The sequence below is a fragment of the Gallus gallus genome, chromosome Z, assembly GCF_016699485.2.
Source record: "Gallus gallus isolate bGalGal1 chromosome Z, bGalGal1.mat.broiler.GRCg7b, whole genome shotgun sequence".
NCBI classification, from domain to species: domain Eukaryota; kingdom Metazoa; phylum Chordata; class Aves; order Galliformes; family Phasianidae; genus Gallus; species Gallus gallus.
Window position 1 is genome coordinate 65835542 of NC_052572.1, and position 25658 is coordinate 65861199.

Consider the following 25658-nt stretch of genomic DNA (forward strand, 5'->3'; position numbering starts at 1 on the left):
AAATCCACTGTTCTCCAATTTGATAACCAGGATGTCATGCAGGACTCCCTCACTCATGTGAGAGTTCTCTTTACTACAGATGGGATGTCACCTAAAGTACTCAAAGATTCACACATCTTGGCAGGAAAACATAAACTTGTAGTAAAGAGAACATTTTTAGCAATGAGGATAATTAACCATGAAAACAGATTGCCAAGGGAAGTGATAGATTCTCTATCACAAGGAGAGTTTTAAACAAGACGGGCTGTTTTTCCTAAGTCTGTGCTCCAGTTCACCCACAGATATTCAAATGAGCTTAGAAATTACTGGATGAGATTCTTCATTTGGTAAAAACATGCAATCAGTGTGGCTTTATCTTTATTGCATAAGTCCCTAGTGCAAAGACATTTTTTGAAGATTCTCACAATTTGCCCTTTCAGTTTTTCAAAGCCTTGTGTAAGAGCCCAAAATCTCAGTGAAAATTGCTTAAATTTGATTTCCTACACTCTATAGGATATGTGGTAAATTTCCTGGACTACTATTTATGAGGTACATTTGTTTACAAAACACTGCATGTGGAAACCAATTGTTTGATGTGTGTGTGTATGAGGGCGGGAGAAGGGGGGGAAGTGAATATAAAAAGATGTGAGAAGAGGAGAAAAAAATGATATACAAAAATAATCAACATATGTTTTATCTGTATAAATAGTCCATTCAGCTTCCTTAGTGCATTTATCAGCACTCTCAAGTGATGTATTTAGCAACATGCAATGTGTGATAGTAGCATTCATCCCGCATGTAACTCCTCTCCCATCTATTTTCAGACAGACGAAAGCAGAGACAGCCAAGAAAGTTTTTTCATTTGCAAGTTTAAAATAGACAGACACATATATATGCCTATATTTATACACATATGTAAAGGTACACTCATATATTTATAACATATGGTACATCTGTGCTGAGGAAGGCAGAGTGGAGGAAGTCTGTCCAGTCTTGATGTAGAAGTGAGGGAGATTTATTTTTCCCGGAAAGACTACAATTTCAGCCCAGTTTTGGAAAAACTGGTGTCCTGCAAGCTTTATAGATAATCTTTACCATGGAGATTTCTACACTAAGAGCCACTGACAACAATCTGTGTTACAGAATGTGATGCAACCTCCTGGATGTTCAGTGCAGCTTCCTGAAGTGACAGAGCCTTGAATTTCAACAATTAATCTGGCAGGTGTACGTGTATTAATGGAAGAAATTGACAGTGGGGTCACAGTGACCTGGGTCACTGACGGGATTTGCTGTAGGTATTGAGAATGTCCCATACACTGAAAGTTTACTGTCTAGGTGTATTGCATCACTCTAGACTAGCCAAAAAGCAACCCAGGTGTAAACAACAGACACTAGGTTGCGATAACCATCATGAGGTGGAGTCTTCTAGCCAGACGGAAGTGACAGAAGAAGTTATTTGTGGATACTGCTAGGCCAGCGCCTAGCTTAAGAATCCTAAAAATACTACCAAAATGTTGACGAGAGTGCCCAGTTAAAGCCTTTGGCCACAGAGACCGTCCTGTGATTGTACAAGTGTTCTCGTTGCTCTCACTCCAGAAAAAGCAAACAGGAGAATCAGCAAGAGTCTACATTAAGAGATCGTTTAAATGCAGTGAAATACTTTAATTTTACGTGTTCAGGTTGAATATCACCACTTGTTGGATGCCCTTGTCGTTGACTCTCCTGTGACCTTTCTCAGAGTACCTAACCAGGATACCTACATGCAACATGCCATTTTATTTTCTTCCTTTTTTTTTTTTTTTTTTTTGGTCAGAAATGCTCAAAAATTAAGGAATATTTCGAACATGTCATCTACTCTTGAGTAACGTACTTAGAAGCACATGTTTCTAATTGTACAGCAGCTTGCACTATGCATTGATTCAGCCCTACCTGGGAGGGCTTACTATGGAGATTAATAAAATTGCATTAGATATAATTCAAGTTTTGATGTAAGCATGGAAAGCCAGTGCTGCCGTTTGTTTTTTTGTTGTTGTTGTTTTTAAACTTCCCCTGCTTTAGGCATACAAATTTCATCTGTGCCTGAAGGAATTAAAGGAGTCATGCTTTGGGTTCTCAGCTTACTTGGCAGGTGACAAGAAAAAAAAGGCTATTTGATTAAATATAAAACCCACATTATAGAAAAGAACAACACAAAGCCAAACCAACTACAGTGGGAGCACTGTCACTAGTAAAGTAATGAACAAATCAGTACAGAGACGTCTCTCAAGGATTCTTGAGAATCAGTGATGCAACAGCACCTTTAGTGCTGGAGGGTGTTCTCAGGCACTCATACTGCACTGCAGTATGGGCTAAAATTGCACTTCACACTGAAAACTTGTGGCTCAGAAAGAGTTATGCGTTAGACCTTAAGCATCAGATGCAGGCCTCTCTTATTTACACACCTGTCCCACAAGCGCTGAAGGCAATCATCCCTCTGCATGCTATTTGCTTCCCACTAGAGCCAAGGAGAAAGCACCCCAGGTGCTTCACAGCCTAGGGCTGAGAAACACTGAACTGCAGGAGACTTAAACTCAGGAAGGAAAAGTACTACTCTCCTTCAGCTGTAGAAATCAGCTGTTTGCAGAAGATGTGCCTTCCTAGGGACCAAAGATCTGGAAGTCCTACCCAACTTGATCCCGAAGCAGCCATCTTAACTCTCAGCATAGAATCACAGAATCACTGAGGTTGGAAAAGACCACTGAGATCATCTCGTCCAACCATCAGCCCATCACCACCATGTCCACAGTCATAATGAAAACAGTTTCTCCCACACTGCCAAGTCTGTTGGGAACTATATTTCACACATGGTTTGCATTGCTCAGAAGTACCGCACGCAAAACATTATAAGCTTTGCAAACACTTCCCAAAAATTCCTGATCAAAGGAGTAAACAGTTTGTATATCAGTCATTATTTACACAAAATCCAATGGAAACAGATGGTAAATGAAACAGCAGTGGGTGGTCTCCTCTTTACATAGCAATACTGTGGTGTTTTATTGTCTGCTACCAAGATAAGGGCAAAATATTCAGTAAATAACCCATCAAGATTTTTCTTAAATTCTGGTGACCTATAGAGAGACTCTGCCACTCATCCGGATCTGGCTACTGGGGGAAGAAATTCCTGATTAAGTTAATACCTGTTTTAGTGTTGATGAGACATGGGCAGAGAAAAGAAGAGATTAAATGCTTATTCAAAGGCCTCTGAGAAGATCAGCAGCAAAAAATGAGGTTAGAAGCTCATGCCTCTACACTACATTGTGCTGCAGAAGCAATGAGAACTTGATTTGCTTTTATTAGTAGTAGTAAAACAGAGAAAGAGAAGGGGATTTTCTCCTATGGATAAAGAGGAAAGCCAGTCCTGAAACAACCCTCCTTTCCTTCAAAAATACACTGCGTGACTCCATCTGGATGTACAGACAGAAACCTCTCCTACGAGTCAGCAATCATCCCCGCTACTCACCGTGGCATATAAAGCTGAGTAGATGCTTAAAGCAGCATGTTTGGATGGAAAGGATCTCCTCGCCTTTTCAATCACCTCCACATCCCCAGTGCAGATGTTGCCATTGTTGATGAACTGGTGGTGGGTGCGACAGTCGTTTCCAGTGTAGTTGGGTTTACACACAGTCAGGAAGTATGGAGCCAAGTTCCCAGTCACAACCTGGCCAGCATTTACAAATATGTCAGTGGCAAAAAGTCCAAATGCAAACACTCCTGTGAGGAAAGGTTAAAAGCAGTTATTATTCAAATAAGTTTAAGATAGTCCTGGTACCTGAAGGAAGAAATATAACGGGAGGTAAAGGAGCACACACTGCTGTCATTACCTGGAAAAAGCCCCTGCTGACTCCAGCAGAGCCCTGTATCAAATGTATGACACAGAAGGGTGGGTGCTTAAACTATGGCAGGTGCTTAACTCAGTATCTCCAGGAGGAATGGGAAAAAGGCTGAACGTGGTATGTATGAGAATAAGTACTTCTGTAATTCAAGCTCTGAACCAAAATCTAAGTTATAGGTTTCACTGAAAACTATGCATGTATGCTGCAAAGTTTCACAGCCTGAATGTCAATCACAGGTTTTTAAGAATATTTATGATTTTTTTTGCCAGATCTGGGCCAAAAATGGTAATAAGTGGCTCTGAACTATAAAATAAAAGTCTGAAGGAGTAGCATTGCACTAAGACACAATACTGCCGTTATCTTATAATATCATCTGTCTTTTCAATTGTGATTATTCTGTATTCTGATTAAAGGTTCTGATCCAGGAATATTTGCCAGGTCTCTTAGGATAAATTCTTAATGTTTTGGTGCAGAAGAAATTTCCACACAGGCCCAGCTCTGTTTATGTCAGCAGGAGCATATACCCTCATATGCTAAAGCAGAAAGTGTGTACTTGAACCCAGGAGCATTTGCATGTTTGTGGAGCATCCCCTGCTTGAAATTGCAGTTGTCGCATCCTCCATTGACTCCCTGTGAGTGTTCTCAGCATCTAATACAGCTGCTATGAACATCTAGAGGGATCTTTGCTTGTAGGAGCTCACTACATACCAAGGGAACAGAGCAGCAGGTTTCCAGTAATGCCAAACCCAAACGTTCCAAAGGACTAACAAAGGACGTTCCAAAGGACAGCTCACCTTTCTCCCCACCCATCACTGAGGTAGATTGCAGTATCACATCAAAACAAACAAACAAAATAACTATTTAGTTTTTGGTCTAGGAATGCTGAGGGTCATATACTTTTGCCTCCTCCCTCCTGCAGCTTAGTAGACAAAAGTCATTTGAACGTGAGATTGTATTTAAGAACACCCAAGAATGGGTGCTCCACGGAAAACAGCTTATCTTAGGAGAGCTGCAGTGGTCGCAGCAACTGCATTGCTTATCTGTACTGACCTAAAAAAGGAATAAAGTGCTGGTGCAGTCTGATAAACAAAAACAAAAGGGCATTAGGAATGTAACACGACTGAGAACACTTTATATCAAATTAAGGAGAATCAAGGATAGTTCCGCAGGTATCGTAATCCTGCCTGTAGGTAACAAAAATCAGCAGGGCCATAAGGGACAGTCAGATTCTTTGAAACACGACAGGCCTACCTTCATGGGGCATTTGTATGGACAGGAACGTGAAATGAAGCCCATAACTAAAGAGCAATGAATGACACAAGAGTTCAGCAGGGCTCCATGGGGCCGCTCACTCACCACGGTGCTGTGGCTGACACAGCCGTGCTGCAGCACAAGTCCCTTGCTGGGGTGTCAGTGGTCCCAGACTGCAGGACTGGCCGACAGGGAAATGGAGTGTGCTGGCTCTGCTCCTTTAATTCCTTTATCCCTCTGTAAATACTGTAAACCCGTGGTTTTACAACCGCTGACAGGAATTCCTCACCTACATTAAGCAGCACATAAGCAAGTTCAAATGAAAAGGCCTGTAGATAGCTTTTTGGCTGGCAAAACATGAATTCATGCCAGAAAGATCTTGCTTTATGTACTGTTCTTTGGCCAAATTAAATAAAAAAAAAAAAAGAAAAAAAAAGGCACAGCTTGCTTTAAATGGTATCATTTTGATGTGCTGTGCAAATCACAGGGAATGCAATGAGGATTATTACCCAGCTCTTTATAATACTTATAGGAAATATAAAAGCCAGACAGATATTGCAGTCTGACCCATGGCCTCCATGGCAAAGTTAGTACAAGTCAAAAACTGAGGTGTTTCACACCTGTGCAGTGCACAGGTACAAAGGCAGCGTTTTGCTCTGAAAAAGAGAAATTTCAGTATCTGCATTTTCCCAATAATTAGTAGTGCTGAAAGCGCTGGCTCAGACTCAGCTGCTGAGGGCTGCAGTACTCTGCAGAAAAGCAGAACAAGCCATGGCCGAAGCCTTTGTCAAGCTTTCCATTGTGATGCATATTGATCTCTGTAATTCCCCTCATGCAACATAATGCCAAACTGTGCATTATGAAAGTCTTAGCAATGTGCAGTACTGAATCCAGCAAGCAGGAATGGAACCCTTGCAGACTGATTACACTTCACTGGCTCCCCAGAGACTGTGCAATGGAGCTAATTGATTTGAAGTCTGTAACACCAGTGAGTTTTGGTAGAGGTGGAGTCCCCTGGTGGTTTTTGTACATCAGGAATCCATCTGTTCAGCCAATTTGTTCAATGACCTACAGCAGCCAAGTTAACTGACCAGGGCATGAGAATGTGGTGATGTGGCTGCTAGGTTTTTGGAGGCAGGCAAGCCACTGCTGGAAGGCTTCATGGGAAGTTTAATCAGCCCTTTGCTCTTTACAGTCATCCAGCTGAAGTTAGTAATACAATGCCACAGAGAGAACAGGAGAACTTGTACCCCTTGCATACTTTGGCGGTCAGGTTTAATGGAGGTGATACCACCCTGCTAAGGGGCAGTGCTTTATCACACTGTGTTCACTCTGACCTAGAAAACCTGGGAATGACTTTAGCCCATAACTTGACACATGCTGAAAAAGGACGTACACAGCACAAGGCAATTCAAGCAAGACCTGTAAAAACACAGTCTGTATAGTTGGTTGTTCACACAATGGATGCATACAGGATTATTTAAGTTTCTTAAAGCCACTCCTTCCCCTCATCCAAGTGTATCACATAGTTTGGCTGCAGAAGGAGACCTTAAGTAGTGAAAGATCTGCTCAAAAATGCTGAGGGCAGACAACATGAACTTTAAATCCTTATAGCTCTACTAAAACTACTTGGAGGAAGCATTTAAATCCTCATCAGCTTCATTTCTGAATGCTTCGGGTTTAATTTCTTCATTTACATCCCCCTATAAATTGCTGCCAAATAATTCTCCAAGCATAAATCCATACCTGAAAGGCTCTCACTGACATGCAGCTCCAACTAAACTCCCTGTGTGTCTGTCAGCATCATCACCTCCAGCTATGTCTATTGCTTTGGCTAACAGAAACATGTGCCCTGAAGAAGGATCTAGCTCTCTTCCTTCACTGTTACCTTAGCTGACTCGTTTTCTCCCTGCAACCCTTCCCTGAGCTCCCTCTTCTGCTCTGTATCTCCCTCTCTGACATCACTGACTGCAGCTGCTTGCTGACTCCATGGAAACTCTCACTACAACAGATACTTTAAACGCCACTAATTTGAAACAAAACACACACACACAGAAACCAACCAACCAACCAACCAACCAACCAAAGGAGTTGTACAAAAGCTTCTGAAAAGACATTGGGAAGAAAGAAGTGAGAAGCCAATGGGTGGAAGTGGGAATGAGGAGGCAAAATGCTCTAATAGAAAAAAACAACACAAAACCATTAGATAAAGTGACATAAGAAACAATGCATTCAATAGCCCACGGGACATCAGAAGCTATGCTGTTGGGTAACATACTGTGATGTCTCCTACAAAGCACACTTACTGCGGAACAGCTCCTTCTCCCAATGTACAGCCTAATGTCTGAATTTGTCCCACTCTTAATTTCCTGGATAAAAAAAACCTTTCATATTACACATGCATACTTGCATTCCCACCACCTTCTTTCCACTCCTATGGTTTTTGAAGAGCATTAGAGTTTCAGTGGAGGGAGTCCCTGGGAAAACTTCTGGTTCTACACAAATGCTGATCTTCAACCAATCCCTGCAGTTTTCCCTCTAATTGTACTGTGAATCCAATTAAGTCATCCAAGCTGAGTGAAGCAGTTGATAGAAGGAAAGGATGCATTCAAAGGAACCTGGACAGCTTTGAGATGTAGACCTGTAAGAACCTAAGGACATTCAGCAAGGCCATATTAGGACGAAATTATTCACTCAGAAAGCAGTGAGGCCCTGGCATGGCTGCTCAGAGAAGCTGTGGGTGCCCCATCCCTGCAGGTGCTCCAGGCCTGAGATGGGATAAGGCCCTGGGCAGCCTGAGCTGGTGGGTAGAAACCAGCCCACAGCAAGGGCTTGGGACTGTATGGACTTTAAGGTCTCTTTCCAACCCAACCATTCTGTGATTATACGATTTTTAGTTCTGCAACCTACACTCTGCTAAACCACCCTTCATCATTATATTTTAATGTGTGTGTATATAGGAGACCTGTATTATTAGCCATTTTACAACTAGAGAGACGGCGGCTGCAGGAAAACCTACCGCTTTCTGCCACTGCATCAGCAAGAGGCTCACCAGCAAGCTTCTTCTGAGAGATCATAATCAGATCCCAGGATCAGTTTTTATCTCCTGGGGAAGACTCTACAAAGCCCCAGGCATCTACTGCCTCCTGTGTCTACCTGCTTCCTTCCTCAGTGTCCTTCCTAAATACCGCTTTTTCAAGACATAAGGACATGCAAGAAGAAATTCAGTGCAAAAGTGCTCTGGAGCCTCAAGACTCTTCTCCATGTGCACAGATGATTTCTTTCTGCTTGCTGGTTTATGACTATCAATTTTCACCTAGACAGCAGTCAGCTTAAAGCCTGGGAGCAGTAAAGTTTGGGTTGTTCCCAAAGTAGAGGCGCAATTCTCACTGTGGAGGTTCTTCAGTGACAAGAAGTGAGATCTACGGTAGTTTAAGCCACACACCCAAATAACAGGCTGAGCCCTCCTGTGAGGCAGTCAGTTAATGGCAGTGTGTGCACTGTGTCACTGTGGAAGCAGAAGGAAGGATAAGGTCAGGCTAACTATGTCCCGCAGCTGCACAGGGAATTGACATCAGAGCTCTGGGGTTTATCTATCCCATTACAATAAACTCAATGTGTGTGTAAATCTTGTAAACCTTTATTTGCCGAACTAAAGCCTTAATTTGCCGAAATAAAGCCTTAATTTCATTATTTAGCTGCCTACTGTGAGGTGGCCCCGTGCTTTAAATTAAGCTGTCAGCAGAAGCTGATCTGTGCCATTTGTTAACTGCAAATTATGCAGCTCCAGAGTAAAAGCCACTGGTAACAAATTCATGAAGCAAGTTGCATTTCTAAATATCTAGAGAGAGACTACTTGCATGTTATCAGAGCTTTGCAGGTCTACAACTTAATCACATGGATTAGAAGCCTAATATACCGACATTGAATTGCAGCAAAATACACACTCTGGTCACCCTGCCAGACTGAGTCAGTGAGGTCTGAATCACGGTCCTGGGGGTGCTATTGTGGCTGTATTTGAACATACTAAATCCTCGACTAAGACTCCATCCACTAAGGAACATTAAAATAATTTATACCTCTGTTTGTAACACAAATGATGAAGTATAGCATGGAAGAGAATGAAGGATGGGGCAAGATATTAACAAGGGTACTGATTGGGAAATCACCACAAGAAGAGAATAAAATACTGTGTGATGGGGAGAAGAGGCTGAGGCCCAAGGAACCATCACTCTTCCTCCCTGATTTCTCAAAGGACTGGGATAAAAACTGTGCATTTTGGTATCTGTAGTTCTTAAAAAACTCTTGTGAGGGCTGAGGAGGGGATGGGGGGGAAAGATGTGAGTAAAGGATAGCAGTGCTGCACCAATATTTTAGACAGAAAAAGCGACTCCAAAGCAACTGCACAGCCCTTGTTTGACGTGAAAATCTCCAAAATAAATGTCTGCAGAAGAAATATAAAAGATAAAGAGGAAGATGGAACAAATTGCAACATATATCAAAGGCTGAGGTTTCCAAGCTAAAACAGCTTTCTTTCACTGATAAAGGAATTGATTTTCTAAATACAGGAACGCAGCAGTTTTCACCCATCTGGGATGCAATAAAGGACTTGATATATGCTGAAAGAAGTTGAGAGGCATTTTTTCAAGTGAAAAAAAAAAAAAAAGAAAAGAAGAAAGTGAAACACACAGAACTCATGTTTGGGCCAGGGAGAAAGAAGAAATTTTTGTCCGCTTTTCTGTGGACAAAGAACCAAGGGGGAATTTAAGATAAAGCTGAACTGTCAAAGTCCCCATGAAACGCATGAAGAGAGCACTCTAGGACAGACAGCTGGTGAGGGCCTGGGGAAAGAAGAGAGAATAAGTAGGAAGCATAGCAGGCAAGGTATGAACATGAATGAAGAGAATCATGAGGGACTGTGAACATCCCAGGGGAGCAGTGGGATTTTGGTTTTGCTTCATTCTTTGTAAGACTACCAGAGTACAAAGAAAGTGCCTTATTATGCATATGCAAAGTAAAAGCAAGAGGAGAATAAGCTGAAGTCTAGCAATTACATGCAACAGATCCCGCAGTGTTATGTGGTTTGAGTGTCTACCTTTCGTATCACTAAAGATAGCCTGAAACTCTTGTCACATGGAAAACAAATTTAGTCTCTTATTCTTAAAAATCCTTTTTTTCCTTGCATCCTTAGCCATGGAGTCAGGGACAGACTAAAAATATCTTCATCTTTTTAAAATTTGTGAACAGCAGCTCTCAAAATTCACCATTCTGGAACTAGTGTTCATTTTCCTTAAACGTGAGCACCCAGACACAATGAGTGGTATTTCTCATCCTGTTTAATAATAACAAGTATAATGACTTACAAGATTAAGCAGTATTCAACAGAGCTCAATTACGACTTTTTGGAGGTACTCACTGATGTCTCTTGCTCCCATATCCATGCCAAGAAGAATGATCAGATTTTAATACTCAAATAAATCTGTGTCAAGACTACACTGGCAGAAAAGTTCCTTATAACAAGCCAGACCACTTGCTAGGATATGTTGGGAGAAAGCCTATTATATATTTCTGCTATTGTGGACCTCACATTTAGCAAGAAAAGACTGATGTGAGGAAATCCATGTAGGAGTAACTTGTTTGTCTCTCCATAGTCAAGCCTCCATAGAATCATAGAATTGTCATCCAGGTAAACCTCTTTCTGGAGTGAGTAGCTATGTGAAGCTAACTTCCCTGATGCTCCAGCATGGGCAGCAGCTGGCCAGTCCCTTTCATGATTCCCAAACACATTTGGAATTTCAGTACAGGAAAAGCAGTTATTTTTAGTTGTTTCATAACTTATTTCACCTGATTTTCAACAAACTACTTTTCTCACTTCCCTGCAAAGGCTGGGAGGTTTCTGACAAAGACATACAATCAGTGTAGTTTAAAATGAGACTAGCATTTGAAACTATTTCTAATTAAGTCAACCTTTTCTCTGGAGGACAAACAAAGATGCAAAGCTAAGATTGATTTCTTTAGCAGGTCCGTATCCTGCTCCTCTCTAAGGGTCCACTGTATCATCATCATCCCCTCCTCCTCTTACCAAAACAGTAGAGGAAATGCCTAGGAATAAAGCTAGCTTAAGTGAAAGCAGGGCAGAAAAGTGCAATTACAAGAAAATATACAGAGCGAGTGCTTAGCCTCCACAGTTTAACCTCTTTTAGTACTGACCCCGCAGGCGAGAATGTTTGATTAGGACTCTACAAAACATGCTGAATGTGCTGCAATGGCCAAACAGCCCTGAGTGGCCCAGTGGATTCCAGTACCCTGCTTTTCTCTTAATGGCAGTTTACTATCCATCAATATATCCTAGAGGTTATCTGAAGTTCAAGGGTATTTCACTTCTGATGTCTTTTGTGCTGACGAGCAGCACACAGGACAGGCTTGGGCAACGAACCTCAGGTGGTTTGTCTCCATACACCACAGTGTGCGAGAAGGTAAAAAAGCATTTCGCTTCCTAACCTCTGTGCGTAGAGCAGGAGGCACAGAGAGGAGAGGGAGAAAGAAAACCATGGCTCTTCATCCTTCGTGGCAACTACTTGCTGATTATGAAAACCTGCAGGCAGGGCTATGCCCTGTGAAAACCATGTGCCCTTCACCATGGTCACACCAGTAATGGCAGGGAAGAAGAAGCGATTCAGCTATTTTCAACTGTTTGTTCAGCCGCTACTTTTAAAACTCAGCTTTTAACCATCAATTCAGTTTGGAATTTGGAAACCTGGAGGGAACAGTTAGGTTCACTGTCAGTGCCAGGGCAGAAATAATAAAGCTACAACCCCATTCCTCTTCCTGCCCCCAAAGGACCTATAGGGTGGGCACCTCAGAGCGGGATCTGAGGTGTTTTTACACTGATCTTGTGAAAAGGGCATAGTGGTTTTTAAGTACAATAGAAAGTAAACTCCACATTTTATTGATAGACTTGCTTCACTGTTTTCTCAACAGTTAACACAATAAACTATCTAAAAAAAACCCACACAGAATAAAAATATGAATGCTATTTTTATGTGGCTCTGGCCTTTTTTACGCTGCATTCAGCTGAACATTATGTGCCAGAACTATAGAAGTTAAAATTAGAGCTAGAAAAAAAGAAGCCAAAGAGATGGGCTGCTGAGAACTGATTTGTAAGTAAAATGGCTATCGTACACAGAATAGCAATGATCAAATTATTCATATAAGGATTTGATTGGCATAACCTTTCTTCAAGGGTCTAGAAGAAGCATTAAGCTCAGCAGAACAGGATATAAACCAGGCCCAGGCAGCATGATATGGCACACTTCAAACATTACCTTGCAAATCCCGAGGGGGACAATTCCTCTAAAGGGGAATTTACCTGCAAAGGTTTCACAGCTTAATTAACTTCGTGCTGTAGATGGTTAGGATCTTTTGTTCTATTTTGGTGCAAACAGGAAGTAAATTTGAGGTGCTAAAGATGCTTACCTATAAAACGTATGATTCTTCGAAGCAGTGGGTTCAGGTAACAGCACTCTCCAGTCAAAATAGTTTTCTCTTGGATAATTAGGGTTTCTCTGGTTGACTTTATGAAATACATGGATATCTCACCAATAAAGATCTGTCAGGAAAGGGAAAGAAACAGAAGGTTAAAAGTGGCATAAGCAAATACTGAAATATGAGTGTCTGGTTCCAGCCCACAGAAACTACTGCACACCGTTGTGTTTTGGGACACTGCACTTCCACAGCTGAGATGTACTGCCATGACCCAGCTCCCAGCCAAGAAAAGGGTCTGCCATTCTCATGTTCTGTGGCAAGATACATGAAATTCAAGGCCTTGTACTAATTTCTGGGATACAGAGAACAAGCAAAGCCTTATCATTACTGTGCATCACAGAAGCGCTCATTTTTACTACTATTAACACAGAACGTCACGTCCTGGGATTACCATTTAAAATTTACAGTCATGACAGGCTTTACAGATGGAAAGCTTCTATCCATGTAGCAAAGTGGAAGGTGATTTCACAGACTTCCACCCCAAAATTCTACCAGCAAGCCCCCACAACGCTGAATATTCTTTACAGCTTTTACACCTTCTTAGAAATACATCTGTCTGAGTCTGCCACAAAGGCAACAGAGCTCTTGCCACTGCTGAAAAGAGATTTAGATGGAGGACATCCCTCCACTGGAAACTTGTCAGAAGTTGCAAAACTCTTGAGGTCACCAAACATTCTGGAGGTCATACACTGTATTAGTACTAAGCAAGTACAAACTGTCAGGATTTGAAGGCAGCACAGGCAATTACCCACAAGACTACGTTGCTTGCATGGTTCCCTCCATAGCCTGGCTTGGTGTGATGGTACTGCTGAACATGCCTGGGACAATTCCTGTGAGGAAGGCTGGATGCAGTCACTGCTCCTTACACCATAGTTGAGCCACTCAGCCACAGATTGCACACACAGGGCAGTATGAAGGCCACAGGATGAGTTCTGATCTGTTTTATTTACTATCTGTCCTGCTTAATTTACCAAAACACCAAAATGTAAATCTCCAGGGATCTACTGATCTTCACGTTAACTGTTCTTGCCTTGATTTTGATCACGGGCTTCAGAGGCAGTGGTGGTCCACTCACAGCCAGCACCTCTGCCAACCTCACCTATCATGTTTTGTCAGCAGGCTTCAGAAAGGGAAACTGAAATTTAGAAAGACTGAATTTGTAATGAGAGCACTTAGGAAAAACAAACAAAAAAACTAACAAACAAAAAGGATCCAATAGCTTGAAGTGGAAGAAATGAGCTTTTTTTAAAAAAAGCACCCAAATGAATTAATAAAAAGACAGTTGTTATAAGACGCGCAAGAGGAACCCACAATGCTTAAAGAAAGCTATTACTGAAGTGTGTGCACATACATGTACATAGATAGAGAATTAGCACAAACCTCAAGGAACAAATTCTAGCTCACTTGTCTGGGGTGGTATGCTGTTTCAAGGGCAAAAATTTATCCTCATTAAGCCAGATGAACATCCTTACTAATTATTGACATTCAAGCCAAGTATGCTCAACCTCTTATTTCTAACTGCTGATGGTGAGAGATGCAGTTGTAAAATGTATATCAATAATGGCATCTGGGGGGTAGGAGTCAATGCATGGGAGCCACACTGAAATATTGCCTTTATCTCGTTTCACTGCATCTCCTCTTAACAGAATTGGCAAGCAGTTCAATAAGCTCAGTTCCCTAACTATGGGGCAGGGAATTAAGAAACAGACCATCTGCACTAAAGCAGTTTGAAAGTGACACTGTTTCAAGTCATTTATTATCTGAATTATGATAATACTGAGAAGTTTGAGTTAATGCTTTGCCTTTCTGCCTCTCTGCCTGGGGCAGTACATACACACTGAGGGAGAATTCACACTCTGAGGAAATTCTAGTCTGTGAAGACATGAGATAGCTGACTTAAAAAATCCCAAACTTTTCAAATGAGGGTTAGGTATAAAACATACTCATAATACTTCTTTAACAATACATCATTTTAAGGTTCCTTATCAGAAGTTGACTGAGTGTTTTCCAGGCTCAGTTCCATCTTGGCTTCCAGGAACATGGCTATCTTGCGCTCTCCTCATGACCCTCGTGTAGACAAATTAGTTCCACTTACATTTAGAAGTAAATTTTGCCACGGTATAAATCTGTTCAACTTCCCTCTACTGATTAAGCAGAGCTATTCCAGAATTCCTGCAGCATAGCAAAATAAGACTTTTTAACTGACCACCCCTTTCAGTTTAATATAGTCTCTGGGTACATATTAATAGCACTGTATTTGTGGGATGACTCAAGCTAATTCGATATAGCTGGACTATTCTCATGGTTCTGCCTTTGCTGCCTGAATTTGAGGATTTTATTTCCTTGTACATGTTATGTGGGCTCTAGAAAGTGATTCAGGGCCTTGCTGAGCTCTAAAAACTTGTGGTGAGCCTGGGCACTTGTTCTGATAGCTAACCTACCCGTGTGGAATTGAATGCATGGCTCAGAAATACAATTTTTTCTTATCCAGGCATTTCTGAGGATGAATCACTTCACTGATTTCCATGATTTAAAACCTGACGGGCAACTTGGCTGCATGTGGACACCGTCCAGCTGGCCTCCCAGAATCAACCACTGACACTGTGAAGTACCTCAGCATTTGCCAGAACAGAATCAGCAGCACACAAACAGGTACAATTCAGTTCTATATCTGAAATATAAATTTAGGCTCACATATATAGGTGGAAAAAACAAAAAACAAACAACAAAAAAAACCCCACCCAAATTACTACTTTTATTTCAGTTTTGGAAAACAGTGCAAGGTTTATTAATTGCTGTATCACACTCATTTAATTATCAGGTAGAAATGGCAAGAAAGCTGCATTGGAGGATGGGAAATGAAAGCCCAGGTGATCTGCAGCGTGAGGTGAGGTGTGCGATAGGGAAACTAAGATAGTGTCACACAGTATGCTTTTATTCTCAACGTCATGAACTACACTGAGCTTATGCTTGGACTCTTTTACTCACAGTATTATCGTTAGGTAAAAGTACTGCACTGATGTCCCAAAGGCCCCTTACAAATCCGAAATATTTTCCAAGAGCAGTCATTTTTCCTCTGCTGATTTCAACCTGTCTACTGAGAAAACTTCATTCGATTTTCTCCACCCCATTACTGCCTCCCATCTCTGGCACTGTCACACAACATTTTCTCCTCAACATTCAGCTCTCAAAAGCCTCTGCTGCACATTTCTTATTTCCTGGCTCCTGCTTAGCAAAGAGACGGACAAATGGTCTCTCTCGTTTTCCTCATCAACAGCCTTTTGTCTGTAATGGATGTGAACTCACACAGCCACAGCCTGGAAAAGACAGTCCTCCAGTGTGTGGATCAACACCTTTGAACATACCACATCTTCCCCTTTTGAATTCTCAGTGCAGTGGAGGCACTCAATCCTCCCTGCACTCCTGCATAGTCTACTGCTTGTTAATTTGTTTAATGATCAATTTAAACATCAGAACAATCTTTTGCTTTCAAAAGGAAATGGAATTTTTATCTTTTCTTTTAATCTTTGCTTCTTACACCACATTCTAATGAGCTCACAGTCAAATGCCAAATGATTTTTTGCACACTTGCACTCTAAAAATGGATTAGAGGTAAACATCAAAAGGGGCTGTTTCTGTAGGGCTGGACTAAGATAAGCTGTCCAGGTATGAATCTGGGATACTGCCTGCAGGATATTCTAAAACAGCAGCATCCTGCAAGCATCTCTCCTGCAGGGACTGTGCTGTGGCTGAGGGTGGGGAGCCTTGAGGAGATGCATTCCATTTAGGAAGTTAATTACTTCATTATGTAGTCAGGGCAGCCAAGGCTGGGTCAAGATTTAAGACTTTTGCTCCTTTCACTCTGAAGTACAGACAGTATTTTACAATATTCCAATTTCTATGAGTTTTAAAAACCTTTCTACTCATTTGCCTTAACAGCATCCTTGTGGCACAGTCTATCAGCAATTAACACTATTTTATCAAAGAAAACAACATCCGTGGACATAATACACAGAAAAATTTCAGGCAGCAAAAAAATATGTTTCTGCGTCTCACGACATCACCACTCTAATTTCTGGGCTGGTTTCAATGAGCAGTGTGACATCTCCTGAATTCTCTACATGAATGTGTGTGGTGGCATTTTTATTGTCACAAGTAGGCAGAGCTATATTAACCAAGTCTGCAGCATCCCAACAGCAACTAAGAGGAGGAAGGTGCAGGCTGGGAGAAAAACTGTATGCGGAGAACTCAAAACAAGAGAACGCTAGCAGCTACAGGGATCCTGATCAGCCACATTCAAAATGACTGCACACAGTTCTCACTGGGAAAGCAGGCCTGCCCAGTGAATGCTGACCTTCACTGAGCGTTCCGGCAGTCATTTCATCAGCACAGGCCTGAAGTGGGCCCACAGTTATTCCTATGTTGGAGTGTATCTCAAGGCTGTAACAGCCCAGCTGCTTGTTGGTAGATAGACGCTCTCCAGGTGTTGTACGGAAGCTCACGACCGGCCTGTCATTAGTTAGACAGCAGAATGCTTGCACAAGAGCCACAAAATGTAAAGCCTAGAATCACACAGACTGAACTGAGAAGGAGACCCAAGGGAACTCTCAACTTCATCATTACCATCTCAACTGATCTGCTGTAGAGGGCAGGAGCTGATGCTAAATTTTGCACACATGGAAGAGGAAATGAAGCAATCCTTTCCTGGGCAACCTGGTCTAGTAAATGGGGAGCTTGGTGGCCCTGCCTGGTGGGGGGGGTTGGAGATTGAGGTCCCTTCCAACCCAGGCCATTCTGTGATTCTGTGATTCTGTACAGTGCGCAACTTCCTCAACCATAACTTGCTAAGCACAAAACCTGCATCTACATTCAATTATTCTCTCATTCAGTTTTTCCTTTCTTCTTTTTTTTTTTTTTTTTTTTTTTTGATTCGATGAAAACACCGAAGAACAGTTTTTAAGAAGTTCTTTTGCAAGAAGGGAAAATGAGTTTCTTGTATTCCTTCAAAGTCAAAACAGCTGAAATCCATAACTTGGCATCTAACCTGCTCATCAACACAAGTGCCCGATCATTATGTTAAAAAAAAAAAAATAATGTGGGAAATCTGTCTAGAACAATCACATATCTATATCAGATAATCAAATATCAGATAGAATAATCTGAAACTTCTGTATAATCAAGAGAATAAATTTCCCATAGCTCTGCAGTACTCCCCAAGAACCAGTAGATTAATGGGCTTGTTACCAAGTCCTATGGGACACTAGCAGTACAAGCACCTATAAATGTTAAAGCAGATAAAGAAGTTGTAGTTATTACTATCCAGAACTACAAAATCACAGAAATGTAGGGGTTGGAAGAGACATGTGGAGATTCCCCAGCCCAACTCCTGCTGCTAAAGCAGGTTCCCTGTGGCAGGCTGCACAGGAAAGCATCCAGGTGGGTTTTGAATGTCTGCAGAGAAGGAGACTCCACAACTTCCCTGGGCAGCCTGTCCCAGTGATCTGTCACCTCGACAGTAAAGAAGTTCTTCCTCAGATGGGACTTCCTGTGTTCCCGTCTGTGCCCATTGCCTTGTCCTGCTGCTGCACACCACCAAAATGAGCCCATCCCCATCCTCCTGACATTTGCCCTTTAGATATTTAGAAGCAGTGATAAGACCCTCCCCCCAGCCTTCTCTCATCAGGGAGGTGCTCCAGGCATCAACCATTTTTGTAGCCTTCTGTTAGACTCTCTCCTTTGTCTCTCTTGAACTGGGGTGCCCACAACTGTGCAGTGAGCACAGTACTGCAGATGTGGCTTCACCAGGGACAGCAGAGAGGAGGGTCACCTCCCTCAACCTGCTGGCCACAGTCCTTTTAATGCACTCCTGTGAAAGATGTGTATGATACCAGGACACAAACATTTAGGGAGTCATGGGCACACCCACACCTCACTCCTAGATGTCCCAGCTTGCCATGATAGGACTCAAAGAGAGAAGGTGAGGCCACAGCCCAGAGTGCACCTGCAAAGCCACAAGGCTTTTCCTCCAGCCCACTCCCAGGCACAAGGTGGGAGCTGCCAACACCCTCAAGCTGAACTCTCCCTCTGCAGCTAAGCAGAAAGAGAGGCCAGCTGTGACAGAGAAGTCTATACAAGCACTGGGCCATACACCTCCCTGGAAAGGGTCATACTTTCCGAGTCCCGAGGGACATTCCAAGGTACTGATGCTGCCACAGGGGTCCGTGTGCTCCCTACTGCATCACTGCTAGCACAGCCTGGGGACTTCTGAATGAAAAAGCTGGAAGAGCTGCTGCAACTGGGCTCTGAGCAGCAGGAGATGCTCCTGTTTCTTTCAGCATCTGCTGCTAAGCAGCTGCAGGGAACTCAGCCAGCACACTGCAGAAGTTCCCTGGGTTCCCTTCTAGGAAGGCTGCACTACACCAAAGCCAAAGAGGGAAGATGGTAATGGAAGCAGGAAAAACATCTAAAAAAATAATGTTTTTGAAATTTGGAAGGCAAGTGTAAAGTTTAGAGAGAAGTTGGAACAGTTTCCTTCTGCTGCAGACGAATAAGATTAACATCATAATTCATTTTTTAATGAATATTCAGACCACTGTTCTGTTTGACCAATTGCAATACGTTAACTTAGAAGAAACACTCTTTTGAAGAACTTAATTGTACTGGCTCATTAACAGCTACAAGGAGCTGCCACCTTCTTCCTGGAAACAGAGAGAAAGAAACAAAAGATTGCATGAAAACAGCAGCAGCACTTTCCATCCTACTTCAAGGAAATGAAAAACTGCACCCTTGAGGCTTCCTGCTGCTTTTCAGCATTCATTTCTGGGAGCTGCCTGTTCTTAAGCCTCTCTTCTCCTCTCAAGTGGCCAGACAGATCACAACGGATGGAGAAGTGCAAAAAGCAGCTCTGAATAAAAGGAATTAGGGCTTTGTACCAGCTGAGGAATTGGCTGATTTGTAGTAACCTCGTAGCAGGAGAACTGGCCTTGAGGGACACAGATTAATGCTTGAGATATCCAGAATATTTTTAAGGAAATTGCTTGAAAATTTTATGTTTATGCAAAACAACTTGTTCTGATTGAAACATTATTTTTGTAAAATTCTCATATTGGCAAAAATCAAATCATTATTACTTCTGCTCCAAATTGTAATAATGCTCCACTCCCTCCTTACTTTGGAATTGACAGCACACTGAAATATACTTTCTCTCAGGCTCTGCATAAGACGATACTGCAGGACATAACTTTTAAATTCACCAGACTTGCTATCATGGAACTCAAGCTCTACTTGCAAGCTACTTGTAATACTTATGTTCCCTATCACCAAGGGGACAGCTGAGTAAAAAGTCTGTGCAATGCTTACCTCCAGAAAAGGGTTTGCATTCTAAGACCCCCAACTCCAAAAATAAACGTATTCATTTTCTCACTAATTTCACCCTGCCTGAAGTACTTATCATCACCAAAAGAGGAGCTGTCCATCTAAAGATCTGTGTCTGCTATCTGAATGCGCAGATACGTTGCTGTAGGCTATCTTAAGCCCAAGACAACAGCAGCTTTCTGACAGTTTGGAACTTTTTATCCTTTGAAAATGGATAAGGCAAAGACTAGAGTTCTGTTTTATTCTCACAAGGATATGGAGATGAACATCCTCCTCACCACTCCCCCTTTCTTGTCTGCACATATTTTGTAGGTAGCTTATTGCCAAGTACTTGCCATGACCATCAAGGAGAAAACTGATTTAACCCCAGCTTCTGAAAGGTCTGGAAGGCATGTGCTGCAAGGAGAGGCTGAGGATACCTGGGTTGCCCAGTCTGGAGAAGAGAAGGTTGAGAAGCGGCTCTCTGCAGCTCTCTGCGGAGAGGAAACGGAGAGGGAGGTGCTGGGCTTTGCTCCTGGGAATTGATGGACGGTGTGTGGGTCAAAACTGTGCCAAGGGAAAATGAGACAGCACCCAGGGAAACATTTCTTTACTGTGAGGGTGGACAAACACTGGAACAGACCTTTTAGAGAGGTGATTGATGCCCATAGCTGTCAGTGGCCAAGGGGAATTTGGAGAATGCCCTCAATCATGTGCTTTAACTTTTGGCTAGTCCTGAAGTGCTCAGGCACTTGGACGGTCAGTGAAGATCCCTTCCAATAAAACAACTCTACTCCATTCCTTTCCACTCCGTCCCATCTCATCTCATTCTCATTTACTAAGACAGCATGAAAGCATTTTTATACCCGTCTAACTGTGAAAACAAGACAGCTGGAAGAAGCAGGTTTTTTAATAACCAATCTCCAACATCATCACAACTGAAATCAGCTGCCAAGAAGGGTAAAGTCTCAGAGGAAGAGATGGTTATTGAAAATAACTGTCATGAGACATGAATGGTTTCACCTTTCTCTTCCCATGAAGTTCTTCATGGTGCCAGAATGTACAGATAATAAGTACAACCTAGAACAGACAGGACTGTAGGAATCTCTTTATTCTAGCAATAAAGAGGCAGCATAATTTACTACTTGAATTTGAGCATGCATGTTTCAGGGGACAAACCAGTAAATATGAAATAAAATGTTTATTTACAAAGAAAAACAAGTTTGTCCTTTTTCAGGTGCAATTTTTCATTAAAATCACCATTTCCCTTCTGCTTTGCAGCAAAGATGCTAATATCAACACACTCTGAGGATTAAAAATGAATAAGGCAGATGAAAGCATTTGACCTGTTCTCAGTGGAACATTTGAGGGAAAAATGCATTTCAGAGAATGGAGTCAGGCATACATGATTTTAATTTATTTAACAGTGTCACCATGAGATTTGGGCATCTCCCCTTGCAAGAAACTCTCATTATCAGAGACTAAAAGGTTATCACCAGGAGCATTAAAAGACTTTTGTAATTCTGATGTATGATGATTAACTACCCAGCGTAGCAGAAAAACAGGCTGGTCTCATTTATTTTGCCACTACAGTGCAGGGAAATGAACATACGGTGGTACCAAATCACAACAGCGTATCTGAGATGTGTTGTAAAATACATGCATTCGTTTTCCCCACGGCCTCTGTCACAGCCAAATGACTGAGACACAACAATATTCCATTACATTCGTAAGGACGCTCCCTTTTGGCTTTCAAGCACTCTAACACCTCACATCTATGCAAAAATCAGGGCTTAGAGCCCTGTTCAGAGCTCTGCACACAGGACTGCACTTAAACATTGCTTGTGACTCATCTGAGTGTGTCTATACTGACTCCTGGACAATTTTCCATGGCTCCAGAAAGGCTGTTAAGCAGAACTGAGAGTGCTTCCCAGTTACTGCTGGGCTCCTATTCTCATTAACAACTCCCCTCCTGTCATGAGGTATCAGAGAAGGGGCAATATGCATGCAGCACTCACTGCCATAAATCCTCTTAGCCAAACCAACCAATTCACTGTCAGAAAGTGAAGCAATAGTGTCTTGCAGAGAAGGGGGAAAAAAAAAGGGACTGGCATTACTTTGTACTTATGTCAATTCTTCATACTGGAGCTGCAGGTTGTCAGTGATAATTCCCGAGAACAGAGCTCACAGAGTGAAACTAGCATAGCCCACAGTGAATGCATGCAAACTTCTCTCCTACAAAACACAGCTGTGCTTTCTTTCTTTTTTTTGGGAGGGGGTGGGGAGGGAGAAAGGGAGTGGTGGGGAGGAGGCAGGGGAGACTACAACCCTCACAGTTTGAATAGAAATGGCCACACTTACTCCTTTTACTGAAACCTCTGGGATGTTCAAGGACATTCAATTGCATCAAAAATCACTTCCTGGACTTACTCTATCTGAACAACGGGCAGCACCTGCCCCGGGCATAGCTGCAGATACTCACACACGCAGTGGTTTGACCAGCAGTGCAATGCAGGGACAGATCTTACGAAGAGTCTGAGCTCACTTTCCATCTCACTCACCAGCTTTTTATTAACTATTATTGCCAAAACTCAGTCTTCAGCAGAAAACTGGGTGGAAACAGGATCAACTAAAGCAGAAGTCTGAAATCATCCTGCAAGGAGGGGAAAGTCTCTGAGAAAGAGATGGGTATGAGAAACAGAGTCAAGTTGCTCAGACAAAAACATTGTGCTGAGGACCTGTGAGCACGCAAAAAGATCCCTTTGACATCTGCTCTGCTGAGAATTAGCTCAATACTAAGATTGAATTATATGAAATTAGATATTTTATATATTACTATATATATATAAAATTATACAGAAAATAGTTAATATATTAATACTGCAACACAATAATATAAATAAAATATTAAATAACACTAATATCTAATACGCTATGAATAAAAACAAAAATGTTTATTTATCCAGGAAGTATGATCTACTGTCTCCCTAGAGGTTGTATGCAGAGATCACAACAATGCATGGTGCAAAGAGCCCTGCGCTGACACTGACCAAGTATTCTCTGAATGAAGCAGTAGACTCTGTTCAACAATACAGCATAACCCAAGGAGCAGAGCTTACTACCTCAGATCCCATCATTTAGTGTGATTCCTGTACCTCAGGACCAAAGCTGTAATCTCTGCACAGCTAGCAGTGTGCAAGACAGACCCACTGCTCTCTAACTGAAGTTCTCTGCACACAGAACCCTCCTTTGATGTTGACTCCAATCTTTCACCTCCTGCTTAATAAAGGCTCAGGGAACTATAAAAATAGCATTGTTCAACTCCCAGGGAAGACTCAAAACCAGCTGTTTGCAAGTAACTAGGAAAAAGTTACTGGGCCACTGATATGAAAGAAATGTTGACCCAGCAGAGCAGAGCCTGAAAGGTTTGTAGACAAATTCACCAGAAGACTTTAAAGAAGATCCAACTGAAAACAGAGCATTTTTAATAACATATCACTGAAACAAGGGACAGTCCTCCCACTAACTCCAGTGTCACAGCATCCGGACACAACAGCATCACTCAAACTCACTTTAAAAGCACAGCCTGTGAAAGTTACTGTGAAGGTCACTGGGGAGAAAGGTAGCATTTATCCTTTCATTTGCAAACCATCTATCACTGCAGCAACTGAGTTCCAATACAGAAAACAACACTGTTACTGCAGAGGATTTCCATAAGCTCCTGATATAAATCATTTTGAAATCACCGCTCATTTTCACAAAGTCTCTTTTGACAAAAACTGTAGACACGTATGCAGATATCTTTTGCATTTCTTATCAAGACCTGTGTCAAACTGTTTCATGCATTACTATTACTGCAGACTGAAAAATGAAATGGACTATGTTCCTCTCACAAGTAAATATATGATGAATGGTTTTAATTGAGTTTTAAAAGGTATGCAAAGCAAAGTTAAGAAATACTAAATATTAAAAAAAAAAAAAAAGGAGAAAGAAAGCAACATAAGAAAACAAAGGATGTAGTATGATGGGAATTTATCTGCGTAATTACAGAAACTTGAAACACGAAGGAGGGATCATTCATACTTCTCTCAATATTGAGCATCTCTCTGCTTGTCTAAGCCGTTTAAAACCCTACAACAGTCCTCTTACTACAGCAGCAAGTAATCCTGAACATGCTGCATCTCCAGCCAACATTTTTCTCCTGCTTTATCCTGTTTTTTTTTTTATTTCCAGTAATAGATCATTTTTACGTTCCTGCTTCTCTGGAGCCCAGACAATTGACAACTAATCACTGAGGTGGGCAAGCTATTGTAGCAGGCTTAACAAGCTTTACCACTCAATCTTGCTTTGTGATTACCTCAGAATAATTACATCTGGAGATAAGTGATGAAGATCATATTCGGCTAAGGCAAAGTGGAGACCAGTTAAGTGTAAATCAATTACAGCTGAAAAGAGAGGAAAGGGGACAGAGATATTACAGGACTACTGCTGTTATTTATGGAGCAGCCGTGGAGAATTCAAATAATTTCTTACACTTACAATAGCTGTCGGAGTCGAAGCCAGCACACAGTAGAGCACCAGAGGTGAAATGAAGCTCTCATCCTCCGTTCCAGGGTACGGTTTCATCAAATTGCCATCCTGACAGAAGAAGCCTTGGATATGCACCTGAAAAGTATCGGTGCACTCGAAGTAGTAGGCAAGCAGAACAGTCCCAGCCATGATGACAAGCTGAAAATACAGCATGGTGACACAGAGACATTAGTTGCTTTTTAACAGATACAGCTATGCCTTCCAGCTACTCTAGTCCTGCAGACAGTCCTCCCATCATCGGCACCCCGACGGTCTTTGCAATGCTGGTGTGTGTGTGTGTGTGTGTGTGTGTGTGTGTGCGTGCATGTGCGTTTCTGCATGCCGCTTTGCTACATCTGTTACATAAACCTTTTGGCAAATGACACTAATGAACGTCTCAGATAGAAGTGGGTCCGTAATGCAGCTTGTAGATGGAAGTGAGCTTCGACAGCTACTTCATCAAAGGGCATGTGAGTGTCAGTGGCAGCGGTGATCAATGAAAGCCAGCGGGATAAGGGGCAGCACCGCAGGAGCAGAAAGTGGCAAGCTAAAACCTGTGGGGAGCTGGAAGGGATTGTTACAGGGATAAAGGAAGCTAAAGCCAAAATGCTTCCCTGCCGCAGCTGCAAGCCCACAATGGGGAACGCGCACTCTCTGCTCATCCAGAAGAGTCCTCTGTGGGTCAGATGAAGGCTCATCCAGAGGTAAACCTGCCTCCAGCCCCTCACCTTGCCCTTCAGCTGCTGCTTACCAGGAAAGCTTTAGGAGACTGCTAGGCAATCCTGCCTCCCCAGATGGCTGGCCGGGAGCACTCTGCATTGTTTGCCTATCCCGCTCCATTGCAACTGGCTCTGGAGAAGTCTCCGGCCTGAGTCTGGATCTTCACATTTACAAATACGAACCACAAAGAGCTCTTCTTGTCTCATTTTGTATTTTACTTCTGACTGACTGGGCTGCCTGGAAAAGCTCAACTATTTTGTATGCATTCACCATTATTCTGTACTATGCACGTCAGTGTCTGCATCAGCTTCCCAACACATCTCAAAACAGCCTCACCAAGGCTGTCACTAATCTAACCTCTTGCAATTA

The 25658-nt window shown here is 42.2% G+C and overlaps 1 protein-coding gene across 2 annotated transcripts in view; it reads right to left on the minus strand.

Annotated features, from left to right (window-relative positions):
- Positions 1-25658, minus strand: part of PLPPR1 (phospholipid phosphatase related 1) — a 127419-nt gene that overhangs the window by 7210 nt on the left and 94551 nt on the right. For both annotated transcript variants that reach the window (XM_424888.8, XM_040656343.2), the window contains exons 3-5: positions 24540-24728; positions 12579-12711; positions 3479-3729 (exon numbers count right to left, since the gene is read on the minus strand). In XM_424888.8, the coding sequence (XP_424888.2) occupies positions 3479-3729; positions 12579-12711; positions 24540-24728 (573 nt within the window). The remainder of the gene's footprint in view (positions 1-3478; positions 3730-12578; positions 12712-24539; positions 24729-25658) is intronic.